Source organism: Lissotriton vulgaris, chromosome 5 (assembly GCF_964263255.1).
Source record: "Lissotriton vulgaris chromosome 5, aLisVul1.2, whole genome shotgun sequence".
In the NCBI taxonomy this organism is placed as follows: domain Eukaryota; kingdom Metazoa; phylum Chordata; class Amphibia; order Caudata; family Salamandridae; genus Lissotriton; species Lissotriton vulgaris.
The window spans coordinates 330738035-330754326 of NC_141693.1; the positions used below are offsets into that span (position 1 = coordinate 330738035).

Below are 16292 nucleotides of genomic sequence, written 5' to 3' on the forward strand. Positions count from 1 at the left end.
TACCATCCACTAACCTGAATAAACTTGTCAGTTAGAAAGTACTTATAACCATGTTCTCACCTTTTTGTTGCCTTACTCGATTAACAGACAAATTGGCATAGATAAGTTGAGCCCACATAAGTTGGAAGATGTCATGAATTTGTGTGGAGGTCCTATAATCAAGTGTAATCGGATGGTGTGGGCTCTCCATCCTTTTAGATTAAAGTTATCTGCAGAGTGGCCTTATATTCTTTTCACATTAGGTACAGACTTGAGGCCATACTCTGTACAGACTGGCACTGTTTTATTACCCAGAACACCTTGTGTTAGGAGGAGATATTCCTGAGTTTTGTTTCCTCCCCTTTAGTGATAATCATTATGCATCTGACAATATACATATATGGAACTCTTTCTTTCTGACTCTACTAATCATTTGACTTTTTGGTATTTTAGCCAGATAGACAATTGAGCTGCCCTCGGATTGTAAATCCTTTGTTGGCTTCAAACTATATGTGGAGCTTTTACTTAAAACTTAACAATTCTGTGTGTGGTTCCAACAACTTTGACAATGCCAGAATAAAAATCTTCCTTTTAAGGGTACGTGTTGCTCTGTTAGTCACCTTGGAGCGTTCATCTCCAGTGCTTACTCAAGTACTGTTTTTATTAGAGATGGGCACACATCATGAGTAATGGATCCTGAAGTTAACAAACAATGATCTTTCCCTCAGCCACACTCCAATTTCAAAGGCTTGTGCCCGCACTTAAATAAGAGGATCAAAAGCGTATTATTTTAGGGGCGATATAATGGGGTCTAAAAAATGAAAGTTCTGGAATCTTTTTCCAAATAGTTTGTTCCAAAAAAAACTGGGAGTTGACACTGGTTCTAGATCTTTATATTCTGAACTAATATCTTCCTGTTAAATCCTTTCCTGTGATTACTCTGACGCTGGTTTTGGAAATTGTTTAATCTCCAGGGTGGTAATTTTCGTATTAAAATAGGACTGTCTTTGAACCTGTGGTTTGACATTGAGAGTCAGAACCACAAATAAAGGTTTTAATTTTTGTCGGAGCCGGAACTCCACCAAGAGCGTGTTTTAAAAGTTGTTGTGTTATGGTTACCAAACACTTGTTACCCAACACTTGTTACCCAGAGTTCACCCATCGCACTAAGGTGATAAGCTAGTTCACCCTGTTCTAGAGAGCTTGTGTCTTCGTGCAAACTCTGCACAGTTGTCAATTCAAACTTAGACCTTGCATGTGTTCTGAGTCGCACAAACTGTGTATTATTTCACCACATCTTAAGGAACATACAATTAGGCGTCTATGTCTCATAGCTACTTTCATCCATATGATTTTGTTGTACTTTTAAATACTCAACATTTATAGGTCTGCATCAAAATGAAGCATGGGGCGTCTGTCGAAAAAAATTGTAATAGGCCTTCTGCTGGAGTCCTTCCAGTAATGTTCTCCATAGACTAATCTATTGAGAGGCTCTTCATTTCACAAATTCAATAGACTTCTCATTAATGCAAGAGCATGCATTGCCTGAAGCATCATACACAACCCTTGGCATTCCCAGCAGAAGGCTTTTGCCAAATCTGCATGGTGTTCTGTAGATGTTAAGTCCAACTGTTGTACTCTATTCACTTGGCAAATGTTTTGTTCTAACGTGAGTGAAAGTTTCATTGGTTATGTCATGTAGACATTATCTTATTTACACTGTTTGGATAACACATCGAACACCATCTGCCTTCAACAAAGTGTATGTACCAGCTTGTCACATGCTTCCATCGAGGGCTCTCTGTTGGATGCCCGTCTTGTGTTTGCACTTTAACCTCACCTGCATCTATCAAACTGAGCAAAGTATGAATCCTTGGCTGGAGACGTAGGATGTAATCTTAGAAAGAATCTTAGCAATGGTGTTTGGTGTACATTAACAGAGGGGAGGGAGGGTGACATTCCACCAGCACTGGTGAAAGGTGTCCAAAATATGCATTGTTTACTTTGATCTCGTAGGTGTAATTAATTTATTGAACTTCAAACTTATTCCAGGGAAGCAAAAAGCAATAAAACAGACATTTCCTGGGCTTGTCTCATGTTGGGAAGACTGAAGCATTTGAGGTCTCGCCTTCAGGGGAAAGCAAATGTCTCCTGCAGTGACTGCAAATTGGTGAAACATTGTTCTCTATTTGAACTAATATTAAGATGATTCATTGGCTAAGTCCACTTCTACCAAATGCAGTTTAGTAGATTGCAAATAGCTCATCTTAATCTTGTTTCAGATGGGGTCTCATTTGAACCAGTAAAGTCAAATTGTCTCCAGAAAAAGTAGTGTTGGGTTATTGAAATTTCTTTAAAGAAACCTCTTGTGTAGTTGTATGGATGTGTTTTAGTTTGCATTTATCCTAGATGAACATATTGAACACCTCTATCAATCCATGGTTTTCATTGCTTCATCTCTCCTCTCAGTACCTGAACCCCAACCTACTAGCAGTGGTGACTGAAAGCACAGACCTACACCATGAACGCGCTTTCATTGGGATATATCTTATTGACAGTGTTACTGGGCGCATTATTCACTCCTCTGTTCAGCGGAAGGCCAAGGGTCCTGTGCACATCATACACGCTGAGAACTGGGTGCTGGTAAGTGAGCATGACAGTAGACCTTACCTAATATCGCTTTTCTTTGAGTGTGTTCCAAGATGTTCTCTGCATGCTGTGTGCCAACTGTCTTCCCCATGTCCCTCACTGATTCAGTCTAGTATCTACAATGTGAGTCATGACTGTGTCAAACAAGCTTCTCCTCCTGGTCTATCAAACTTCCACCTTCCCACCTAAAATAAACATACTCATTTCCTTACTTTCATGTCTTGTATGTGTTTCTTTGTAATTGTTTGGTTACTGGGTCGGTCTGCCATCTGTCTTCACTTGATACGTCTAGTATGTGACTCTCCTTGACCCAAACAATGAAATTGCTTAACATGCTTGGTCCAGCTGAAGACATCTGTATCTTTTCACTAGGAATGTCTGTACTTTTCCTTGTCCTAACTTTGCTTTCACTTGCTGTGGCTTGTATTTTATTATGATATTCCTTCACTTGAATTTCCTTTAGTCTTAAAATAATGGCATTTGCAGTGACGAGCATCTGCACATAGTAGTCCTTGTCTTCCACTTTCTTAAAACCTATCTTTCTGTCAAATATTTTCTTACAGTGTGGAAAACAAATGCAGCATACAATTTCTAACAGATAACCCTTCATACAACCTAGAGTAAATATCCAAAGGCTTCATAGTGGAGCCAGAAAACTTTTCAACAGTCCCCCCTACCCAGCGCTGGTGGCTCGAAACACGATGTAGTAGATTCACTGCTGAAAGCCAGATAGCAATTCTATAAATGAGACACTGCCTTTGATTCCTTTTTCCGCTTGGCAAACCTGCTGGGGTTCGGAATTTCCTTAGGCTTTTTCTTACAGGTTTAATTTTTGTTAAAAGCACTGAATTTAGTGAGAAACCATGTTGGTCAGAAAACCTTGGCGTTTGAGCCCTTTGGGGCCCTTGAGAAACCTGTCTGGGACAGATCCTAATGTCCGACCTCTACCCAATGGGCTATTTTATAACCATACAAAACGCCTCTGAGTTGTTTGGACTTGGAGAAGGGCTATTTTTACAGTATGCCAAAATAAGTTACTGCTAGGCAGCTGTGGTCATAATTTACCGAGGCCCCAGTGCCCACACAAACATGGCATGCTCTTACCAAGCCGGAGGCCATCAACGTATAGCGTAAATATATCGAGCACTACTGATGGCTCGACAAGTAGCGCCACTCTGATTGAGGTTATGTTTGTAACTTTATTTTGGCATGTGTAGCTGTAGATTCACATGCTATGCATACTCCTGCCATCATCCAATGTGGGACCTGGACATGTTCAACTTAATTTTGTTCACATTCATGAGGTACTTCTACAGAAGCTGGGCCTTGTCTATACATCTATCAGATTCGGTGGATGCTTACCTACAAAATAGGCAACACATCTCACTTTTCAGAATCCCAGTCATTCAGGTGGAAGACCTCAAATGTGTCATTCCACAATGGACGCCTCCCACTGCTTTGTTGAACCTTAACATAGTACTCACTAGACTAATGGGCTCCTTTTGAGCCCCTTCAGTCTTGCCCATTTTCGTTCCTTTCCCGGAAAGTGGCTTTCCTTATAGCCTCCCTCAGGCATGTCAGTGAAATGCATGCTCTTACTTTGGGAGAAAATTTCTTCCAGGTGCATCACAATAGGGTAGTCCTAAGAACAACTCTAAATTCCTGCCTAAGGTAGTCTCTAGCTTTCATTTTAACCAATGAATAGAACGCCCAGTGTTCTTTCAATATCCAGAAACTGTACCGGAACGTGCTTTGCATTCTTTGGATACTTGGATTTAGTACATTGACAGAACAAAACCATTCCATTAGACACAACAGATCTTTGTGTCTTTCTCTAAACAACGCAAGGGGCAGGCTCTTTGTAAAGCAGGTGTTAAACGATGGCTCAATAAATACAGACCTGTTATGCCAGAGCCAAAAGACCCCTGCCTGTCCCTCCCAGACTCCACTCAATTTGTAAGAGCGAGGCCTCAGTGACTTTTTGGGTAACATTCCTTAAGCGGACATCTGCAATGCAGCTATGGTCTACCCCTGACAGATTTACCAAACAAAGCTATCTAGATGTGTTGGCCCGAACGCAAGCAAATATTGACCAAGCTGACCTGCGTACAGTTTTTCAATCTTCTAGAACATCCTCAGGCTAAGCCACTGCATTTGGGTGGATTGCATTGCAGTCTATGTACAGCATGTGTATCTACAGCTACACATGGTAGGAACTGAAAATGTTACCCTGAAAGCATCTGTTTGTGGCATGTAGTGATGTAGATTCACATGTGCCCAAGATCATCCCTGGTCGCCTGGAGTTGCTGCAGATGGTGTTATCTTTTACCTTTACTTTGCATGGTCATCTCTTCCGTATCCGTATGCTCCATCTACATCCTTAGCCTTTGTACACAGAAAACAATCTAACGGAGCCAATGCCTATGCGCGTTACCAGCAATAGGTGGAGTCAGTATACCTTGTGACTCAAAAAAACATCTTCTAACAAAACCAAGTTGCACACGTCTGAACCCAACTCTAGATATCCTGAGTATGCACAGCATGTGAATCTACAGGAGCACATGGCCCGAACAGATTCTTCCAGGGCAAGTGACATTTTCCTTTTAGTTGTTTAAGTTTGTCTGTTTTGCCCTTGCTTCGCTACATTACTTCCAGAAGTGACGTTTCCAACTTGCAATCAGAGCTGCTTGGGCATCGCATACTTCCGGGTAGGAACTCTGGTGAAAAATCTTCCAGATCCTGATTGGTCTATATTACCCCTAAGAGGAAAAACCTACTGAAATATCAAATACTTATCCAAAACTACATTTTCAGGAAAAGTACTTTTCTTTGTTGGCCATTACTTTTCTCTTACTCATTGTGCACCCAAACTCCTCTTGCAAGTCCCACTAGCTGTTAATGAGCAGAGATTACACTTGTCCTATTGCCTCTGATACCTGTGATGATCCTTGGATGTACTAAGTGCTGTGGGTGGATGTACAGCGTCAAATATGCAGCACAGCGTTTCCCGATCTTCTTGGTTCACAAACTCCCTCTCCTGTTTTCCCTAGTACCAGTTCTGGAACACAAAGTCCCGCCGAAACGAGCTGACGGTGCTGGAGCTCTTTGAGGGGATGGAGCAGTACAATACAACAGCCTTTAGTTCCCTTGACCACCCGCACATGCCTCATGTTCTGCAGCAGTCGTATATCTTCCCATCTGCCATCAGTGCCATGGAGGCCACGATCACTGAGCGAGGCATAACGAGCCGGCATGTTCTCTGTGAGTACACAAATGTTTGGGTACACATCTCTTATATGTTTGTGTGCAGTCTAAAATTTCAAATGTAATCTTAAAGTACAGGATATAGAAGGGCCTACATTAGCATTACATTTGCATTGTTCCTGTTAAACTGGCTACTTAACTGTACATTAGTATATTAGTTCTTCTCTGTCCTGCTCTTCTAGCCACCTCTCTACTCTGGGCTAAATCACATTAACCCTTTCTTGACTCAAGTAGTTTCCTATCGTTTGTGATGACATGTTTTCCACTGTGCCATGCTTAAGCGAGTGGCTTTATGGGAAGGTTGCAGTTGAACCATTCACATGCTCATATCGAGTCCCTGATTTCTTTTCCAGATGTTCCTCCTTCATAGTTAGTTGTAGGAAACTGCGTTTTGGAGTTACTATGCCTGCTATTTCTGAGGCTCATGTGCAAAGTTAAAGATCTGCTATTGTCCATTCGGGGTCGGGTGGGAGGGGAATCAGCTGAGTATTTATGTTCCCATTACTGTTAAAATAATACCTTCGTCTTTAGCATGTGGTATTCCTGTGACTTTATTTTTGAGGTGGTGAAGTTGATGAGTTGGGATCTTCAGTTTTGCCGACTAACTTAGGGACTTAAATATCTGCTCTTTCTGAATGAGTGAAAGTGAAGGCTGTACATTTCTTAATCTTTAGTGATGATCACTTGGCCCTCCATCACTGGATGTCTCACATCTAACATTAGCATCCAGTCAGTGGACATAAATTGCAGTATTGAATTTGTTTGTAGGAAGACCTGAATTCTCCGTTTTTGACTGAGCCATGTGTAGAAGCTTCAGCGCCCTTCTACTGGACTAATGGTTGTCTATACCTGTGATCAGGTTGCAATGTGTTGTGAAGAAAACGTGTAGGCAGTAATTTGTAGAACTGCTTTTATTATTGGCATAACCCCAATTCATGGACGTGGTGCGGACACAGCCGCCAACCAGCACTGACCGCCCGCACCCGCTCCAACGCCACCACAGTTCAAACTATAACATCAAGACAGTACGCACAAGCACAAGAACACAGCAGAGCTCGAGCCCGGAAATATAATGAACAGCTGTGCTCGAGCCCAGACATATGATGAACAGGGCTTGAGACACAGACACAACACTTCTCCCCTCTTTACAACAACAACACAAAAACAAACACGACACACACACACACACAAAACACAAACCCTACACTTCTCCCCCTTCATAGAACAAAATCAAACAAATTAAAATACACACTAAAACTCCCTGTGCTATACTTACTTAATACCTTTCCTAGTTTACCTAAACAAAACAACAAAATTCCAATTAAACCCTAAACCTACACAATGTTAATGTCACAGTCGTTGTCAATATCTTCACATACATAAGAAATTACCTCATTACTAAACTCTTGCTCCCCGCAGTCATCCTCCTCATCACACTGCTCCACAATGCACCCTACTTATTTATTCTTGCATGCCCTTGCAAAATGTCTGGTCATCTTGCAATAGGCACAAGTTTGACCCAAAGCAGGGCATCTTTTGTCATTAGCAAAATGCGAGGAGCTACCGCAGCGAAAACATTCACCCTTATGTTCAAAAGCTGTGGCATTGCCCTTAAGGTCCTTCCTATTTAATTTCTGCTCTCTTGTTTTGGACAGGTGCCCTAATTATCTTAATTATCTCATCACTGTTCTCTCCCTTTACCTTATTAACTACGGTCTTAGCACACCTAGTAGTCAACTCGGCTTTGCTAACAATTGCTGATATTTCCCTTAGACTAGCATCCCCATTCACCCACAGCTTATCTTGTAATCCACTGTTATTACAGTGCATCACAATTTGATCGCGAATCAAATCCTCTTCAATAGCGCCAAAACTGCAAGATAACGCTAGCCTTCTCAAAGAAGCAAATATAATCTTCTATCTTTTCGTTTGCCTCTTGTTTCCGATGAAAAAAATTGAGTCTGTGTACAGCCTTACATACCGTGGGGGCAAAATAAGCATTTAGATCGTCTATTGCTCGTGTAAAAACATCCCCCCACTAGCATTTTTTTCTCTATCCTATTATAAACCCTTAATCCCCCTGGTCACAGACAATGTAAAAGTATCTTCTTCTTCCTTTCAGCGGTCAACTCCTTGCTCTCGAACGTTTCTAAATAATTCACTAGATAATCCCTCCATTCCTCCCATCTCTGACTTGATACTTCCCCATCCCTAATTAGAAATGGCTGTGGCGCTGGCAAATTCATCGTAGCAGTTGCCATATGTGTATCTAGAGTGAGTTCTCACGTAATATAAATACAGGGAAAACGAAAATTCAAATAAAACAATAAATCCAACTTTAATAAGCTCAATGAATAAGTCAGTAAAATATGACGCACAGCGTGACTAATAAAGTGCGTATCACAGATGAGTGAATTCTTAAAATGATACACAGTGTGTGTATCACTGATAAAGTAATACCGTTGAATAACCTCCTAGAGTCTCTAATCACGCTCGGGTAGATCGGCTTTGAGCTCCGACGTGTCTTTTTGCTGTTGTTCATTCAACTACTCGATGCGTGACCTTGCGCTGCCACGGTTGCTTAGTAACGCGCTAACAAACCGACAAAATGGAGTCACGTATCCTGATCTAAAGCGTAACCCTTACGTCGTTTTGCGCGATGCTGAACACTCCTCTGTAGAACGTTCTTAGTGATGCCGTGAGCAGCGTCCACCGAACGCTCTTCTGCGGAACGTTCCTGCTTTTATAAAATGCTAATTCCAACGACAGGTACTGCTATTTCCTTTTACGTAATGATCTTTCAATTAAATCCTCGCACGATGGATGACTTCTCTTCCAGATACAACTTCAATACTCTGAAAGTTTTTCTTTCCCTTTTAACCACACATCAGCAATAAGTTCCTTCCTTGTCAAATTCAATCTGATTCATGGCATCAGTTTCATTCCTTGTCACAATCCGATTCACAGCATCAGTTTAAATTCATTCCGATATGCAGTATCGATAGTATCAGTACTTTAGTAATCACTCGGTTTACTTCCAGTTTAAAATCCTCTGGCGTAAGCTTCTCCGGTTGCAATCACCTTACGTCAATTCACTATTTGCATTTACTCAGCGGCATCCGATCCTTAACTTAGTTCACTCCATTACAGTCTTTTACAATTACGTTGATTTAACTTTCAAACGTAAAATTAAACTTACATCGGATGCGGTGGTAGCTGGCCTTATTGTTTCATTTTTAATTCTTCAAATTTTCCACTCGACATCCAAATTCTTAAATTCGTGGGTTCTCTTTGGGTTTATGCGCCATCGTCGCCATTGTTGTGAAGAAAACGCGTAGGCAGTAATTTGTAGAACTGCTTTTATTATTAGCTTAACACCAATTCATGGACGTGATGCGGACACAGCCGCCAACCAGCACTGACCGCCCGCACCAGCTCCAACGCCACCACAGTTCAAACTATAACATCAAGACAGTACGCACGAGCACAAGAACACAGCAGAGCTCGAGCCTCTCTTCAACAAGGATCCATCCCAAACGCCCTCAAAGTCTGGCAAGTCACACCGCTACTATAAAAAAAACAGCAGACCCCACTGAGCTAAACAATTACCGCCCTATTACAAATATTCCCACCCTCGCTAAACTGTTGGAAAAATGCGTACAGCTACAACTGACTAAACACATAGAAAAGTTTGATCTCCTCAACGCTCATCAGTCAGGCTTCTGAGCAGGGCACAGTACCGAAACTGCCATGACTCACATAGTGGACGACGCCCTCCAAATCCTAGACCAAAACGATACCTGCCTCCTCATCCTTCTGGATCTCTCCTCAGCATTCGATACAGTTAAACATGAGAACTTACTCGAACTGTTAAACACAAGAATGGTAAATAAAATTACCGGGACTATTTTTCTATACATTAAATGACAATAAGGATAGCTCAATCAAATGAGGCAGAGTCCGTGGTATCAGAGTCATACGGGCTTTAATTAAGTATCTCGAGACACTGGACATCGGGTTCCATCACCACTAAGGTTCAGGAAGGGATATTCAACATTTTATTAACATCACACATTATATATAGTAAAACCATATAATTGAAATGAATACAGTAGGCGTAACAAGTGAAAAGAGAGAGATAAGAACACATGTGCGTAACAGGAGGCGTGTAAAGGGGCGTACACGTAGGCGTGTACTTGACGAGTCAGAGAAACGTCACAAGTGGGTGGATGCTTAGAGAAAGTTTGCAGGGTCAGCAGAAACCTTTGCCACGGATGCGCGCGCAACTGAGCATGACGTGGTGTAGACGTGTAGCTGGAGAGAGCTGGGGGCTTGACTTTAGCACTAGTAGAGGAGACTGATGTCTGGGATGTCAGAACGACCTGCACCTATAGCATATCTGGTATCTTGTGTTTAGAGGATGTATTATCTGAAGTAAAAGGTCTCTCGGGCAGAGGCTGTCCATCACTGAATGCTAGTGCGTGCATATGGTTCTTCATGCAAGGTACGGGGGCCATGGGCCTACCATGGTAACGGGTGCAGTAAATTACTTGCATGGAGACAGGAAGGCAGGGCCCTTTGCTCTGCAGCCGGGAATATGTTTACCTATTTCACTAGACTGGAATGTGTTTTTGCGGAGGCTGAGCAGATAACTGTAGGCAAAATACCGTCTTGGCAGGCAGGCCAGGCCGAGCCGGGCACCGCTCGTCTGGGCAGGAAGTAAGGCAGAGGTCAGGGATGCATACCTAAACTGCAGCTTTCAGAGACAGAAGAGACTCGGAGCCTCAATTAAGGGCCTGGCTTGACTGAGCCAGAAAAACGTGGAGAACGTGTGCTTTGCGATATTGAAAAGTGCACCATGTAAAGACGTTGGCACCATAGGCCTAAAAGCCAAATTAACGTGGTTTTCTTGGAGAACTGAATAACTGACATGTTAACGTTGGATGCATATGCGTCTTCATGGCAGGCACGGAAAGAGAATTACAGGACATACATGGGGCACGGGTGCATGGATGGGGTGCGAGTGGGGGACACATTGACTACCTAAAAATTTCTATTTCCTCATTCCCTCCTTGGCTCCTACTTCACCCTTTAGGATATATCTATTCTCATGAGACCATCTATCTGTTCATATAACATCATTTGCTCATCTTTTTTCATTCGGGAACGTGAACTTGGACGTGGAATACAAGCTGTGGCGCACAAGCCGCAAATCGCTGGCCCACATTGCAGACAGAGACAAAAACTGAATAGAATAAGCAGTATTATTCCTAGGAATGATAACACTTTCCATCCCCAGGCGGATATCACACTCCAGAGCCAACCGGACCAAGTCCAGGTGCCAGGATTCTGGTGTATCAGGTGAGCAATTCCATGAAGCCTTGTTATTGCTTTATACACGGATGGCGCGTTATTAGGAATAAACACGCAACAACTGGATCCGATCACTCTACAAGCCCCGCCCCTATCAGCCAGGATGACGTCAAGAACAAGGCGGTTTTGAAGAACAACAAGTCTCATAGCAGACTGCTCTTCGGTCAGGTTACCTAAAGCAAACGTAGTTTCGTTCACTACTGCTTCAAGGGTTCTGGTCAATCTTCGTATTATCTTACTGTTCTGGACAGGGCCTATGAACCAGAAGTATCCTTTAATATAATCCTTATACTGGTCCCATGCTGACTCAGAGTAATCGATAACAGGAGGAAGGTCTCTCTTATGTCTAACATGCATAAGGTGTGAATTTCGATGATAATCAGGTGGGGCTAGAAAAACAGGTGGTAATAGGAACGCGATATAACACGTTCCATCCCAATCAAGGGGCAGGTGTACATAAGCTGTCTGACCACAAATAAAATAGGAATGGCGAGAGGCTTTGAAAGTAGACTTTCCTTTATCGCTGAATTCGACCACAGTATTACAATCACTGTGTCCTAGATGTACTGAGCCATTCTTTCTAACGCATAATTCGCCTTTCACTGGTAAAACTGTTATAAATGGCAAGTCCGAATTAGTCTCGGACTGGACGTTCAGAATCATGAGATTGAGGGAAAAATTACCTAATTCATACACTTCATTTTCTAGATCGGTCCCTATCCTTTGGGGAAGATCGTCTGCGTCTGGGAAACATGCTTTATTCATGACTGTATTCAGGTTCCCCCATATCCAATTGCCTTGGGAAACTTTGGACTTACTGTCTAAGGAGGACATTAAAGCAAACCATGCTCCGCACGAACCATTATGTGTAAACGGGTAGGGAAAAAGGGGCAGAGCTCCCTTGTATTTCTGATAAGGTGGGAGTCGGCCACATACCCAGCAATTTGTGGCATTGCTGGTCTGGTGAGTATGGTGTAACATACGAATGAAAGTGTTGTTGCGCATTGCTAGTCAATAGGACAGCTCGTGAGGGGGCAGGTCACTGAAAGTGTGCTCTACGGTGTCATTAAAGAAAGTATGTACATGTGAACCAAGAGGAGGAAAGAAAACATGTAGCATCAAGCTTATGCATATAATAGATATACTCAGAATAAACATAAAAATTAAAGTAATGACGCATCTGCTGTGCAGGTCTTTGCAATATTTTTCTCTCTTTTCGATTCGCCTAGCTCTCTGACGATTTGGGTCTATCTTATACATGTCAGAAACCTGTCTAACCGCTTCACCCGAGGGGGACTTAAACAATTAAACGCTGTCTGACTTACTAGACCTTAGTTTCGTTTTGTACTCTTGCTGCGGAGTTTTCTCTAACAGAGGGAGTTTAGAGTCAGTATCGGGGCAGTCCTTGGGAAAAGTCTCTGGACACGGTCCATGAAAACGTTTGATGTGGCTGGAATGGAGCCAACCTTTTCTTCCCTCAACTTTAACAGCGGTCTTCGTGGTCATCAACACCAGTTTCGGTTCCTTCCACCTGGGCTCCAGAGGGCTTGTGCGATCGAAATTTCTAATGTAAACCAGGTCCCCCGGAACGATTTCATGCGGTTTCACTTGGGTGTTGTCCAGGAAGGCAGCCGCGACCTGTGAACGTCAAGAGAGTAGTGCAGACATCAAGGAAGCCAGGTAATCTGTCAGCATGTTACTATCAACATCAGTTATCTTACGAGGCATAGGCATACCCCACATGTTTGGAGGTCTGCCGAAGACTACCTCATAGGGAGATAGTCCGGTTCTGGAATGAGCTACCATACGCATGTAAAAGAGGGCAACCGGCAGGGCTACCATCCAATCTACACCTTTTTCTGCACAGACCTTCGCTAATCGTGTTTTCAGAGTCTGATTATGTCTCTCGACAAGGCCAGCTGCTTCAGGGTGTCGTACACAGTGAAATTTCCACTGGTATCCTAACAGGAGTGATACCTGTTTCATCAGTTCGGACGAGAATGGCTGTCCATTATCTGAGTACACGACACGGGGTAAGCCGTATCGCGGGAAAAATTCACGGACCAACTGTTTGGCAGTGGTCACGGCAGTGTAATCTGGGACTGGGTACGCTTCTGTCCATCTGGAAAGGGCGCATACAACTACGAGGACATATTTGAATCCTCGACATCGGTCCATCTGGATATAATCCATCTGGAGGACTTCGAAAGGGTGATCAGGAGGATGGAATCCACCTTGTTCCACGGGAATGCCTTTGCCTGGATTGAACTGACAACAGATCATGCAGGTACGCACTTTCTGTTTTGCTGCTGCACGTAAATGCTTGTTGGACCAAATATTCTGTATGCTGTCTAACATGGCTTTTTCTCCTAAGTGTGCTGGACTATGTGCTGTATTTATGATAACTTGAACCATAGAGTCGGGGAGAAACCATGTGGCTCTTCCCTTCGTCATCCATCCCTGATCTGTCTGGATCCCTCCTTGTTAAGTCCATTTCTTGATTTCGTCTGGAGTGGCATGTGTCTGTATGTCGAGCACATCTAGTGTGGGATCCTTAACTGTCATACAATGTGTCTGTGATGATACTTCAGTCTTTGTCGGATCAGTCGGTATGTCTGTTTGAGTCTGAGCTGTGAGTTTAGCTGTTCGATCTGCCAGGTCGTTACCCTGGGAAATAATGTCATTAACTTTCGGATGTGCTTTGCACTTCATGATAGCAATGGATGCAGGTAGATGTATGGCATCTAACAGGGCTTGAATGAGGGGACCATGTTGTATCTTGGCGCCGTGAGAAGTTAAAAAACCTCTTTCTTGCCAGAGGATACCGAAGTCGTGAACGACTCCGAATGCGTACTGTGAATCTGTGTATATGTTTACTTTCAGGTTCTTGGCTCGTATACAGGCTTGGGTCAGAGCGATGAGCTCTGCTGCTTGGGCAGACAATGTGTCAATACGATGTGTTTCTATGACTTCAGTTTCAGTGGTCACTGCATATGCGGCCACTAACTCTCCTGTGCTTGTTCTCATACATGAACCATCCACGTAAAGTGTCAGGTCTGGGTCGGGCAATGCAATGTCGGTCAAGTCTTGTCTGGGTTTTGTTACAGTATTAATGACCTCCACGCAGTCATGTGGTGTAGGGTCAGTTGTGCTCGAGGGTAACAATGTGGCAGGGTTTAAAGTGTTGCAACATCTGATCTCTATGTGTGGCTGAAACAATGTCAATTCATATCCTGTCAGTCTTGCTATGGTCAGGTGCTGTGTCTGGGTTCGGTTCAGGAGAACTTCCACGGAGTGTGGAACTTGTACTGTCAGGGGATGTCCTAACACTATTGAGTCGCTTTGTCTGATTGCTAAAGCTGTTGCTGCAACTGATTTTAGGCACACAGGCAGAGCCTGGGCCACTGGATCCAATGTACTAGAAAAATAAGCACAAGGCTTGTGTTTTCCTGCTTGATCTTGTGTAAGAACAGATAATGCTGTGCCATCGCGTTCAGTGACAAAAAGTGTAAAAGGTTTGCTGTAACATGGTGTCGCTAAAACTGGTGCTTGACATAGGGCTTTCTTCAATTCGTCAAAAGCAAGTGTATGTTCCTGAGTCCAAGGGAGGACAGTCGAAGTCGCTGCCTCCTGTGTTGTCAACTGTATGAGTGGTTTGGCTAGATATGCATACTGAGGAATCCATTGTCTGCAGTAAGAAGTGAGGCCAATGAAGGCCCGTACTTCCTTTTGTGTCTTGGGTTGTGGAAGATGTGCAATTAACTGGATGCGGTCTGGTGTCAACTGTCTACCCCACTTGGACAGCAAGTGTCCAAGGTATACCACTTGCTGGGCACAGAATTGTAGCTTCGAAGGGGACACCTTATGCCCCTTTTCGGCCAAGAAATACAAGACAGTCAGTGATGCACGCTCGCAGTCCCGTTCGGTCCGTGCTGTAATTAACAGATCATCAACATACTGGAGTAGGGCAGTGTCAGTAGGCATGTGAATACTGTCTAGTTGTCGTTTCAGAGCTTGACTGTAAATACTAGGACTTTCCGTGAACCCTTGAGGAGCACGTGCAAATTTGAAGCTTCGGCCATTTAAACAGAATCCGAAAAGATACTGGCTTTCCGGATGAATGGGGACACTAAAGAAGGCGTTCTTGAGATCGATAACAGTAAAGAACGCTGCTTCGGAATCAATGGCAGTCAATAAGGAAGAAATGTCTGGCACCACTGGGTACTGGGGTATGATGCATTTATTTAATTCTCGAAGGTCGATCACCAATCTGTAGACCGGTGGTGCATTTGGGTCAGTTCGTTTAAGAATCGGAATGATTGGAGAATTACATACATTGGAGTCGGTTTCTACAACTACTCCTTGGGCAATCAGTTCGTCAATTTTCAGTAAGGCTGCTACAGCCTCAGGTGGCAATTTGTATTGTCGGATTCGGGGCAGTACAACACCTTGTTTTAGAGTAACACGATATGGTGTAATGTGCATACAACCTACATCAGTCGGACCTTGTGCCCATAAATGCTGTGTTACATTCTGCAATCTTGGATCAAAATCTCTCAACACATAATGTCCTTTAAAATCACGTAAAAACAATCTCACTCCTTCCGGAGAACAACATATTACTGCTCCTAGTGCTTTCAACGTTTTAATACCAAGCAGATTTTCAGGACATGCTTTCGTAAGTAACAAGTCTGTAGTACGGGACAATGGACCAACTTCTAGGGAAACTGGCTTTGACACTTCGTTAACAATAGGCTTTCCTGAAAAACCCAGGGAAACATTCTGTGAGCCTGAGAGGGGTGCCCCTGGAACATCGTCATGACTGATTGTAGTTCTGCTCGCCCCTGTGTCAATCAAAAATTTTCTGTCTTTCCCTAATACCTGACTATGTACATAGGGACCCTCTTGATCTACAGGTACCTCGATAAGGGGCAAGCCAACCTCCCTCTCCAGGCTGTTTCACGAGTACTGCTGATAATCGGGCTAATCTGACTGTGCATACTGGTACATTTGTTGCGTGACATGTT

General features: G+C 43.3%; 1 protein-coding gene across 1 annotated transcript in view; it reads left to right on the forward strand.

Annotated features, from left to right (window-relative positions):
- The window catches only part of EMC1 (ER membrane protein complex subunit 1), a 307425-nt gene that overhangs the window by 208029 nt on the left and 83104 nt on the right, over positions 1-16292 (forward strand). The window contains exons 19-20 of the mRNA XM_086921577.1: positions 2449-2622; positions 5679-5889. Coding sequence (XP_086777703.1) covers positions 2449-2622; positions 5679-5889 — 385 coding nt within the window. The remainder of the gene's footprint in view (positions 1-2448; positions 2623-5678; positions 5890-16292) is intronic.